Source organism: Pseudochaenichthys georgianus, chromosome 14 (assembly GCF_902827115.2).
Source record: "Pseudochaenichthys georgianus chromosome 14, fPseGeo1.2, whole genome shotgun sequence".
In the NCBI taxonomy this organism is placed as follows: domain Eukaryota; kingdom Metazoa; phylum Chordata; class Actinopteri; order Perciformes; family Channichthyidae; genus Pseudochaenichthys; species Pseudochaenichthys georgianus.
The window spans coordinates 29,723,712-29,736,488 of record NC_047516.1 but is presented as its reverse complement, the minus strand read 5'-3'; the positions used below and the strand labels follow the sequence as shown (position 1 = coordinate 29,736,488).

At 42.8% G+C, this 12,777-nt stretch overlaps 1 protein-coding gene across 1 annotated transcript in view; it reads right to left on the bottom strand.

The window, feature by feature from the left end:
• Positions 1 to 12,777, bottom strand: part of fgf11b (fibroblast growth factor 11b) — a 57,525-nt gene that overhangs the window by 21,641 nt on the left and 23,107 nt on the right. The window contains 2 exon segments of the mRNA XM_034099967.2: positions 1,321 to 1,424; positions 2,654 to 2,764. Coding sequence (XP_033955858.1) covers positions 1,321 to 1,424; positions 2,654 to 2,764 — 215 coding nt within the window.

Genomic DNA, 12,777 nt, shown 5'->3' with positions numbered 1-12,777 from the left:
GCTAAGGAGGAGCGTGTGTGCTTTATGAACCGATAAGCAGAATTACAATTTATTGTATATTTTCAACACGTAAACAAGGCTCCGTTAGTCCTGAACCCCCCACAGTACTTATGGTACCAAACAGGCACTGTCACATTTTCAGCATCTCGGCTTTGACTTGTACCAAAGTATTAGTTCTTGTGACATCCCTATTTAAAAGTGAGCGAGATGTTGAAAAAGCTGTGAATGTTTACATGTTTGGGTATTCAAATGAACTGACAACAGCATGAGATGCATACTTGCTACGTCCCCACCTGCCCTGAACCGGATACCTGCCAACAGTTCCTCCACTCAACATACACCTGATTCCCCATTTGTACACCCACTCTCCAATCCTCCCTCCATGTCTTTCCAAAACGAATTGGAATAGTCGTTCAGGTTGTCAGCCTTGTTCCCTCCTATGTCTCGCCTGCCTCAGAGACATGTACAGCACATACATGCATTACTTGTTAGGGATGGGAGATTCAGCAACAATTCTATGTTTGTCATGATTAATTGGGAATGGAATGATCCTTTGTTTCAAAACTAAGTTACGTCACTGATGATTTTATTAAGAGATTGGCATTAGAATCACCCTTTGATCGAATCAGAATTTCTAAGAATCTGAATTCCTTAATGTGTCCCGCAACTGGGACAGCAAGAGTATAGTGCAGATACATTAAAAAGAGTAGACTTGGTACAGGTTATTATTAATAATAAAAAAAGTGAAAACAACAAAAGAAAAACAGATAAGAACACAATGGTAAAAAAAACTAAGAAGCAGTATATTTAAAATAAATTAGCATAAAATAATATAGAAGTAGCAGCGCTGTTTACAGATTGAAAAATAAATTGAAAGAAAAAATAAAGGGTGAATTGCACAAGGGTATATCACCCAATAGCTGGCAATTGGGGGTCACCCAACACTGTCCTATAAGCAATCCTCATCATCCATATTATCCTGAAATAGGAAAGCCACTAGTGAAGTCCACCTGACAGACAGCTAAACCCTGACATCCAAAATGACAGGAGATGATAAAGCAGTAATTGGTATGTCCCCTTGAGAATTCCATGTCAGTGTACAGGTTATAGCTTTTTCGTTGTGAAGATATCCGGCCTATTCTCAGTAAGACATGACACATATATCCCAACCTGACATTACAAGCCGAACGCAGACCGCTTATAATTGGGTTTTCCCTGGGATTTAGTGTCACAACAAAACATTTTTATATTACAGGGCTTGCGATCAAATAGAAATAGTTTCTTCTGTGTACCTGTGACAGATCTCTAGGGCATACTTACCGAGGTATAGACGTATCCTTCACTATTCATGGCCAGGTATAATCCCGTTTTTGCCCCCTGGATTGCCACAATCCGCAGTCCCACCGGAATTAAGTTGAACTGTGCTGAATCGGGGAATAAAATAGGAGAGAGATAGGGCACGACAAAGAGGGAGAGGGAAAAAATGAGAAAGTCAGAGAAGATTGTGATATCAAAGTCTGCTTTTTTGTCTTTATTGTATTAGGCTGAATGGCCGCACCGTCACTGCTGCATGCTATATCTCTCTTAAGCTTAAATGCTGTGACTGCTCAGAATGTATGTTTATTCAAACAACAATATATCACCTTCACTATGCTTTACACTGTTTAAACCTTTTATTATAGTGACAATGGGATATTTAGATACAGTATCTTTATTGTGAACATATTACCAATAAAATAGTGAATCCATCAAGAAATAACGTTGTAGAATACATTTTACATTTTAAAAAAAGTGTCTTATTCCAACTACAATGTGAAAAGGGGCCTGTGTCTGAGTCTGGAAGGTCAAACAGCTTAAAAAACCCAAATAAATGATACTATGGAAGGAACACTGCACAGTTTGTGGTCTGAAGCCCACAATTAGATTGCTAAAGGTCAGGGAGAACATTCACATCATCTCAACGGTGGCAGTATGTCACTTAGTAGCACTTTAAAGTCAGACAGCGGATTTTTGTGGTTTATGGACTTCAAATACAGTAGCTGATCCACTCAGTATATGGGATTTCAAAAGGAGCATGAATGGCTTTTATCCTTAAAAGCACATATATGCGCAAGGACGCATTCAATTACCAACGTTTTGCAGTTTGACAAGATGTTCCTTCCTATCATAAGACAACAATAACAATACAAATTGAGATCATTTTGACATGAGCTCACAAAATCCAAACTTGTGCCATGACTCCTCTGCCACAGAGGCTTTTAGCACAGCAGCCATTTTTGGGATTGTTCTCCCAATATGAGCTGTTCCATAGAACATAGAAGATAATAAATACACCTGCACGTAATACATGCATCAATACAATCTCGTTTTAACCTTCAAAACACGACCACGAGCAAAGACATGAAGACTATAGACACACACACACACACACACACACACACACACACACACACACACACACACACACACACACACACACACACACACACACACACACACACACACACACACACACACACACACACACACACACACACACACACACACACACACACACACACACACACACACACACACACACACACACACACACACACACGGGGACGGACACACACGGACACACACGGGGACACACACGGGGACACACACTCACAAAACACGCTGCTTTCATCCCTCGTGCTGTCCATCGTCCCGTCAGGTTGCATCTGCAGGTAGTATCCATGTTGGCTGTATAGCCGAGTAACAATGCCTTTCAGCTTTGGCTCTGCAAGGGAAGCACAGGAGAACAACATGGCATTAGGGCGGTGCCAACACAACAGTCGAAAGCAGAAATGTCAGTCATTAACAGAACCTGAAAAAAGAAAGGTTAAGTCAAACATGTCAGAGTTTAAAGACACCAACTACAGAGAAAGGAGTTTTACTATACACTATATTTCTGCTATATCTGAAATTCAAACATGGTTTAATACCTTTTATTTTATTGGATTTGCATTAGGTTTGTACTATTAGGAAAATGATGTACTGTTAGTCATTTCCAACCACACCGTGTATTGTCATGTTTTATAAACAGTGTATATTGTATTTCTTGTTTTTACTCATGTAGTACTAAGGTTTGCTATTCAATCCACAAAGACCCAATTTTTGCAAAATATCAAAACTTTTATTTAAAATTCGCAAATTATGTTGAGTCTTAATAACAAAGAAATATTGGTGCCAAAGGTAACATTGTGCCTCCTAACTTTCCCTATATCATTAACCAAAGCATTTTAAATATCAAAGACGCATGAAAGCCTCATTGGGCATCAATATAACGTCTTTAGGAAGTCTTGCCAGGAGATGAGACACCTGGAAGAACAGATGATTGATCTCTTACATCATTACCATAATAAAGGAAGACTTATCCAACCTCTAAACACTTTGAAGTACTACAAAAGAAAAGAATACAGCTATGTTGGCTGTGTACAGTATATGATATTATACAGTAGGTTAGAGATATTTCTCTAGAGAAAGAGTTTAGGCTTTGAGTATCCTATAACAAGTTCTTAGATAATAAGTGAATTGCCCAAGCTACACTGTTAGACTAATTCACCAAACACTCCATCTCACAATAATTCTGTAGTAATTCAACTGATGAATAGAATGCATGTATAACTTAAGCGAAGGCATCAGTACACTGGCCTGCTACATGTGTTATTTGTAGCCAGAGCTCTGGCCATCAAAGGGATGAAGTCAAGTGAGAGAGTTCGTCTGTCTCCTGCTAAATAAATAAAATATATATAATCAAGGGCGCTGGGTGGTGGAGGGAAGGGTGGCGTGTGAACAGAGAGCTTGAAAGTTTTATGAGCGGAGTCCCTGCAGCCTACTTTACGTTCATTTAAGAAACAGACTGAGTCTTTGCAGCCGCTCTCAGACATCACTAGCGCGCTCCTCAATTACACGAAGCACTCGCACTGTGTCGAGGAAATTAAGTTCTCCCGAGTGGCTACTCCAACAGCAAGGAGAACCCTGTAGGTCCTGTGACAGAGCTTCGAAGTCTAATAACGTAACATTTCCGTAATAAAATGTCTAACAACTACCAAACTTATTTTGTATATTCTCTGTCAAGTTGTGTACTTACACTATCCCAAATCCAGCAATTTTCCAACCTGAGATAACCACCACTTTAATCAAGGCTTGTTTAAGTTGGTCGCCTGGTAATGGCAAGGCATCCTCTTGCACATGCGTCAGAGTTTTTGCCACACTTCTTAGACCTTGGTTGCTTTAACTGTATAGTTTAACTGGATACTCATTTTGGTCAACGGACGTATGATCGTAAGTTATCAGAGAAACAAGCTGAGCATACGTAGGCGGAAGACACACTTGATGTTGTAAGATGATTGGAATCACCTGGTTCATTTGTTTAGACCCAGTGAGGATTTCTTAGGTAAATGCATCTTAAGTAATCAGTGAAAAAAGCTGAGCAAACGTTAGCGGTTAGTTTGCTGCCCCTCCGTCTTTTTCTTGCAGAACAGTATTAGGGAATTACTGATCTTTACAGTTAAATTGCTTATTTTGTGTTTCTACCAGTTTAAATCAGCTGGTCCAGGTGTTTTGAGAAGACCTCTGCAGGTAATTCGGCTCCTGGTAAAAACGTCCTAAACGATGGAAAATGAAGTTTTGAGACGATAACACTCATGATCCCGTTGTTATAAACAACACCACCATGCTCTGTATTTTGTTATTGTTCTGATTAAGAGACCTCTATTGGTGGAAAACGACATATTGTACACTTAGAGCTCAGTCTTTTAGTCTGCGCAGTGAACTGATGGTCTCCTTCCATGCAGCTTTAATAAGGGATATGAACCATGGATGAAGGTGCAGTTCATGACAGTCTCTGGAGGACTAAGGGGCAATCAAGGGAGTCCCCCCTCTGCTAAACGTCATCCATGTCCTCACGCTCATCCCCCGGGGAGGGACCCAGGGCACTGCGCAATCCGCCTGTTTTCCTCAGTGTGGCACAGGAAGCGAGAGAGTGACAGAGGATGCAGGGAGGAGATCTGTAGGACTATTTCCCGCAGGAAATGTGCCAGAGTTGAGGCATCAGTGAAACTGTGACCTACTCCCATTGTTACATGCAAGCATCTGCAGCACTCCCCCTCCATCCTCTCTCTTTCAAAGCTGCTTGTCAAAAGCATTTCAGTGTCTCTAGTCCTGCACTTTTCTTCTGTCTCTCTCCCCTTTCCCTTTTCATTGTCCTTTGAGCTGCACATGCTTTCATCCCACCTAATAACATTATACATCATCCAATGAGAGCATGGACGCCGCTCATTACTTTGCACCCACAGATGCAAAACAGAGAGATGAGAGAGTGAGACAGAAAGAAAGGGAGATGGGAGGATCAGGGAGGAGAGAAGTGAGCATAGGCAACACAGTGAAAGAGATGACACTGTCATTTCATTAGGAGCGACGGCTGTATGCGCACGAGAGGGGGAAAAAAGAACATTTGGACGAAACTTCAATTGACAGCTTGTGCAATAATGGTGCAATCAAAACTCCCATGCTTAGTGTCAGGGGCCGTAAACCAATGTTTCACTTAGCAGAGCTGGCTCCTACTTCAGAATCTTCGTCCCAATGCACAATAAATTCTCATACAGTGTAATGAAAGCTCCCAGCAAAAACTTTAACGGTTGTGTTTTACTGCAGCTGCATTAGAGATTCATAGATGATAAAATGGAAGAAAACAACCCCTGTGGGCTCGTGCTATCTTATTACCATACAAATATTGCAACTTTGGTTTATTGAGGCCCAAAGTCATGATTGTATACTGTCGTGGTCTAGAAGCATCTTTTTATTGTGGTGTTATTGACATAAAAGGAAGTGCACTTATGTTTAGCTACTGAGACATAATTATGAAGATGTTGTGGACATTTATAACTCCAGGGTTCAATATGGGGGTATATTAAGGTTTTATAACCTTTTTTCATCGAAGCACAATAAACAAATCTGTATTTACCTGAACAACCAGTAAAATGCGTGATATTAACTATCTAAATGTGGTTTACTGAACGACCTGTAACAATATAAAGCAAACAATTGTCAGCACCATTGATAGCAGGTAAGACCGAGAGTAGTACTAAAATTAAATAATACAAGCACTACTTCTAGCAAAGAAATATTTGTATAGTGGAGTATAGAACAGTTTATGTTCAACTGCCCTGCCACCATCAATTTGATTTTGTCGTGACACGAGAGGCTGGAGCCAAGTACAACCAAACCGATGACATCTTAAGCCAACCAACTTGTTACAATTAAGTCGTATTGAACTTGAAATACATTACATTACATTGCATTTAGCTGACGCTTTTATCCAAAGCGACTTACAATAAGTACATTCGACCAGGAAGACACAACCTTGAAGAAAACAGAATCATATAAGAACATCAGGTTTCATAGAGCCAAACATTTCAAGTGCTACTCAACTGGCTATAGATAAGCCAGTCCTTTATTAGTATATAAGTGCTCTGTTAGCAGTTCTTTGTTCGTAATTCTATCGCTCGAGGTGGAGTCGAAAGAGATGAGTTTTCAGTCTGCGCCGGAAGATGTGCAGGCTTTCTGCTGTCCTGATGTCAATGGGGAGCTCATTCCACCATTTTGGAGCCAGGATAGCAAACCCACGTGTTTTTTCTGATGGGAACTTGAGTCCCCCTCGCAGCGAGGGTGCAGCGAGTCGTTTGGCTAATGCAGAGCGTAGTGCACGCGCTGGGGTGTACAGTTTAACCATGTCCTGGATGTAGGAAGGGCCAGATCCATTCGCTGCATGGTAAGCAAGTACCAGTGTCTTGAAGTGGATTCTAGCAGTTACCGGAAGCCAGTGAAGGGAGCGGAGGAGCAGTGTGGTGTGGGAGAATTTAGGAAGGTTGAAGACCAGACGAGCCGCTGCATTCTGGATGAGCTGCAGAGGTCGGATGGCACATGCAGGTAGACCAGCCAGGAGGGAGTTGCAGTAGTCTCGGCGTGAAATGACGAGAGCCTGGACCAGAACCTGCGTCGCTTTCTGTGTCAGCTGGGGACGTATCTTCCTGATGTTGTAAAGCGTGTATCTGCAGCAACGGGTTGTTGCAGCGATGTTTGCAGTGAAGGACAGGTTGTTATCTAGGGTCACACCCAGATTCCTTGCAGTCTGAGTCGGGGAAACAACAGAGGTGCCGATGTTGATTGTCAGGTCAAGAGTGGGACAATCTTTTCCCGGAAGGAAAAGCAGTTCAGTCTTGTCAAGGTTGAGCTTGAGGTGATGAGCAGACATCCACTGAGAGATGTCAGCTAGACAAGCAGAGATGCGTGCGACGACCTGGGTCTCTGAGCGGGGAAAGGACAGAATTAATTGGGTGTCGTCAGCGTAGCAGTGGTATGAAAAACCATGCGGGCTAATGACTGATCCGAGCGAGTTTGTGTACAGGGAGAAGAGGAGGGGACCAAGAACAGAGCCCTGAGGGACCCCTGTAGTTAATTGACAAGGGTTGGACTCTGACCCTCTCCAAGTAACCCTGTAGGTGCGGTCTTTGAGGTATGAGGTGATGAGGGAAAGTGCAGAGCCTGAAACTCCAAGTTCTTGGAGAGTGCGAAGGAGGATCTGATGGTTCACCGTGTCGAATGCAGCAGACAGGTCCAACAGGATGATGACAGAGGAGAGGGAGGCTGCTTTGGCAGTGTGCAGTTCCTCAGTGACAGCAATGAGAGCAGTTTCTGTAGAGTGACCTGCCTTGAAACCAGACTGGTGCGGATCCAGAAGGTTGTTCTGATGGAGATAACAGGAGAGTTGTTTAAAGACAGCGCATTCAAGTGTTTTAGACAGGAACGGGAGGAGAGAGACAGGCCTGTAGTTTATAACATCAGACGGGTTGAGAGTGGGTTTCTTTAGGAAAGGTTTACTCTTGCCTCCTTGAGACTGTTTGGAAAGTGACCAGAAGTTAGAGAAGTGTTGATGAAATGGGAGAGAAATGGTAGAATATCAGGAGCGATAGTCTGAAGGAGGTTTGAAGGGATAGGGTCCAGAGGACAGGTGGTAGGGCGGCAGAGGTAATGAGGGTAAGAACCTCACTTGGAGAGAGAGGGGAAAAGGAGGTTAGTGTGCGGGTGGAAGGAGGGTCTGGTAACTCAGCAGTGGGTAAAGGTGAGTCAGAAAAAGAAGAGCGAATATCATCAACCTTTTTTTCAAAGTGGTTAACAAAGTCGCTTGACAGAAGGGAGGAGGGGGAAGGGGCTTTGGGGGGGTCCAAGAGGGTGGAAAAGATGGAAAATAGTTTTTTGGGATTGGAATAGGAAGATTGGATCTTATCTTGAAAGAAAGTGCTTTTTGCCTGAGAGATCGAAGCAGAGAAAGAGGAGAGGAGAGCCTGATAGGTTAGGAGGTCGTCACGGTGTTTGGATTTCCACCGTTTCCGCTCTGCTTCCCTAAGGACGGTTCCATTAGCACGCAGTGCGTCATTTAGCCAGGGAGCAGGAGGGGACTGACGAGCCTGCCGAGATGTGAGAGGACAGAGAGAGTCCAGAGAGGATGAGAGAGGAGAGTTTCTGCAGCAGAGTTTGGAGGCAGGAGTTGGAACGAGTCAGAGGAAGGGAGGGCTGAGAGCACAGATGAGGCAAAGGTAGAGGGGGAGAGGGAACGAAGGTTACGGCGGACAGGTGCAGGATGAGTAGAGATTAGTTTGTTATGTTCGGAAAGGGGTAGAGAGAATGAAATGAAGAAATGATCGGATGTGTGGAGCGGGTTTACAGAGAGGTTAGAAGTAGTGCAGTTCCTTGAGAATATGAGATCAAGGACATTGCCAGCTTTATGAGTTGGTGGGGACGGAGACAGTGAGAAAGCAAAGGCGGTTAACAGAGATGTTAGTTGGTCTATCTTCCCCGTCTGGAGGTTAAAGTCTCCGAGAAGTACAGTGGGAGGGCCAGTTTCAGGGATGTGTGAGAGGAGATTATCTAATTCCTCCAAGAAGTCCCCCAAGGCGCCTGGTGGACGGTAGAGAACAACAATGGTTAATTGTATAGGATGGGTTACTGTGACGGCATGGAATTCAAAGGTGGAAGGAGTGAAGTTAGGTAGCTTGAAGAGGGAAAAGCTCCATTTGGGAGAGAGCAGGAGACCAGTGCCACCTCCTCTGCCAGTGGGTCTGGGTGTATGGGAGAAGGAATATGCTGTGGAGAGAGCTGCTGGGGTGGATGTGTTGGATGGAGTAATCCAGGTCTCAGTGAGAGCAAGGACATCCAGAGACTGCAGGGAAGCGTAGCCAGAGATGAAGTCAGCCTTAGGAACAGCTGACTGGCAGTTCCACAGGCCACCTGAAACTAGATGTTGGATCTCAGTGGAGCATGTGGGATAGACGAGAGCAGGCCGGTTATAGCGATTAGGAGATACACGGGGCCAGTGATAATTGCGAGAAGACACATACACAGGAATGGAGAAAATACACATGATTATAGCATGAGGGGCTAGAAAACTAAAGAAAATAAAATAAGACACCAGCGGTAATTAGCTCAATCAGAGTAGGATTTGCCTCCTCTTTGCCACCCTCGTGACTCCCGCAGGACTCCAATGTCTTTGTCAGTCTTACTCCCGCAGGACTCCAATGTCTTTGTCGGTCTTCGGCTATCTGACGCTGAAGCCGACGCTCCAGGAAAGAGCTACCTAAAATGGACGCCTGATTGCTGAGTTCTCACAGCTGTGGGGCCACGCCCCTCTAATTAGTTAACTCTCTACAGCTGATGGGCGACAGCAGAGTGGCCCTGCCTATATTGTAATGCAGGGCTGAGTGCCCACTGAGGTTCAAAATCTCTCAAAAGCGCCGTTTTAGCTACAATAACTACAGAACAATTATACAGAGTAGAATAAATGAAACAGAGAAGTCTAATTAAACAAGAATATAACTTACAGTGGTTGCTGCGTCAATAGGTATTGTCGTCACCCGGTCTAAATACACTTTTTAAGCTCTTAGACAAAAACACAAACAAAATCCAAAACCGTCAAAGCCGTGCTATCTACATTATTTACAAGCAAGCCTCGCCCCAAAGCATACCCTTTTTGTATTTCAATGTTTTTCTCCTGTGACCATCATTTAATAAATAAACACCATGCTTTATTGGGGCAGACTTGAAACTAACAATTGAGTCTATAAACTCTTCAGGAAAATGTTTACTGAGATAATACATCAAGAAGTACAGTCATTTTTGTATAGACATCTATACAGTTGGACATTTTGTTATCAGCTGAAGTGCCAACCAGATGTTAGAAAGAATGCAGGCCTTAGGAACAACCACTTTTAAGACAGAGGTTGCGTCTTGCCTGCCTTACCCTTTTTTTATGTCAATTGCAAATTACTCTCCAAGCTAATGTTAAGCTAGCAGTCAACAACTCCGGAAGTCAACTTAACTTCAAAAGACTCGTCTTCTGAGTAATACACTAGAGTCTAGACCATTACAGTTATAGATGTTAATACCGTCCGATAGGCGGGTAGGGGGATGAAAGAGATGAAACATCGTAGTTTGGGGGATAAAGAGTCCCGGTGTATGTCACAAATGTTACACTGATATTTCTAGAAGACAGAATTATTTGCTTCTCCTAGGAAAAAGTCAAAAAACCTTTTGTTGTTGAGAACAATACATAATGGGTCAAGGATCTACACTACAGTATATAGTGGATACAGGTAATATATTAACCTCACAAAGTGAATACAACACCAAGTTACCTTAAAAATAATTTAGGCTTTTCTTCCCCCAGTCTCTTGCATTAGCTGTGAAATTCCAAAGCTCTTTTTTGGCTCTAATAGTTGAGTGCAGCAACACAGCTTTTACCAACATGCAAATGAACAAAACTGTGCATAATCACATCACTGACTCCACTCAGTGTCATCAAGTAGCAGAGATGCACTACATCCCCATGTGTATCCTGCCAACTGCTCCCCTCTCACTGTTCTCCTGACAGCATCTGTCTGCATAATGTGCGCACACACACACACACACACACACACACACACACACACACACACACACACACACACACACACACACACACACACACACACCACACACACACACACACACACACACACACACACACACACACACACACCACACACACACACACACACACACACACACACCACACACACACACACACACACACCGTTCTGCCGTTCTTGTTAATTTTGCAGTAGGTTAGCATTAGGATGGAATACATCAAGGCCTCAACAAACATGTCACAGTGTCTTAGTAACCCTCTCCTGTTATCAAGATGTAACACCATGCCAAGGTCAGGTTTGTCTCCTGGGTCTAGAGCAGTGGTTCTCAAACTTTTTCTGTCATTCCCCACTTTGAACAGGTGGGCCTTTTCAAGCCCCACCTGTTCCTCATCGCTCCAATCAAATGGTAGGCCAAGCTTAAAATGGTCAAATGTATCGTTCTATAACAGGGGTCTCCAACCTTTTTTAGGATGAGAGCTACTTTAAAAAATAAAACAAGTCGTGAGCTACTCTTACTCCTCTTTTTTTTGCAGTGTATATAATTAGCACATTTTAACATTATTATATGCTTACCTTTAACCCTTGTTTAACCTTTAACCTGTTTGGGTCTGTGGGACCCGTTTTCAGTGTTTACTAAAAGAAAATGTATGCAATTATTTTAACCTGCTTTATTTGGGGGTGGACCCATAGACTGTATATGTGGACCTAACATCCTCTAGGGGGGTCCAGGGGCATGTTGTTTCTAAACAAAAAGACAGAATAGAAAGCCTGTGTTCTGTTTGTATACTCGAATGTGGTTTATGATGTCTTCATGAACTGGATCACGTTTTTTTTTATCTTTCAATCTGCTGCAGGGAATAAATGAAACGGGTGGAGAGATTGAGCGTGACACTCAAAAGGATATTTGGGGAATAGGGATAGAATGATATAGGAGTTTATCTCAGAGCCGATTAAAAAAAACTCACAATTGTTCATTGTGATTATCTTTGGTGGGATATCTCTCTTTTTGTGACTTATATGTTGATGTCTATCAGAAGGATACCACTGTTTTGGCCAGGATAATTGTCACGTGATTCTTTTATCATCTCATGCCTATTCTGGAACCCACAAAAAACCAAGGCTGGTCAAATTTGAAGCAGCACAAACCGAGAAATTCCTGACTTTTAATCCATAGTTTTGCTTAAACTTCAAAAACACTGGGTCCTACTTTTCCTCACGTTAACAATGCAAATGGAGATCATTAAACCTACCCTGCCTTCTATAAATCTTTCAAACCCCACCACTTCAATTTGCAGTATCAAGCCCGAGCTGGGTCTTTTTCTCAAACTACAGAAAGCCCCCTCCAGAGCAACAGAAGAGATTATACGAGTCTTTTTCACAGCCTTAGTAGTCTTCCTCTTGACAACTCAACTCAACTGCATGTGTAAATCACTGGAGTGCCCTTTAAAAGTAACAGTCGATGACCAAAATACATACATTTGTGCAGAATTAAAAATAGCTTTTTCCATCATTCATAAGCCTTGGAGAATGAAACTGACAGACAGTGACAGAAGTCTACCTCTGGTTGGATTAGCAAAGCACACAGAGTTGTTTACGAGGATGCGTAGCGTGCACATGCAGTCTCTAGTGCTCCACAGGGGTAAACAGAGGAGATGATAATTTGGAAAGATACTGACTCAAAGGTCAGGTTTAGAGACTTGGGTATGTTAGGGCATACTTTTATTCAAACAGTACAAGCACATTTTAGATGGCAGGGGACCAAGAGCATGCAGTTTTATAAGACCAT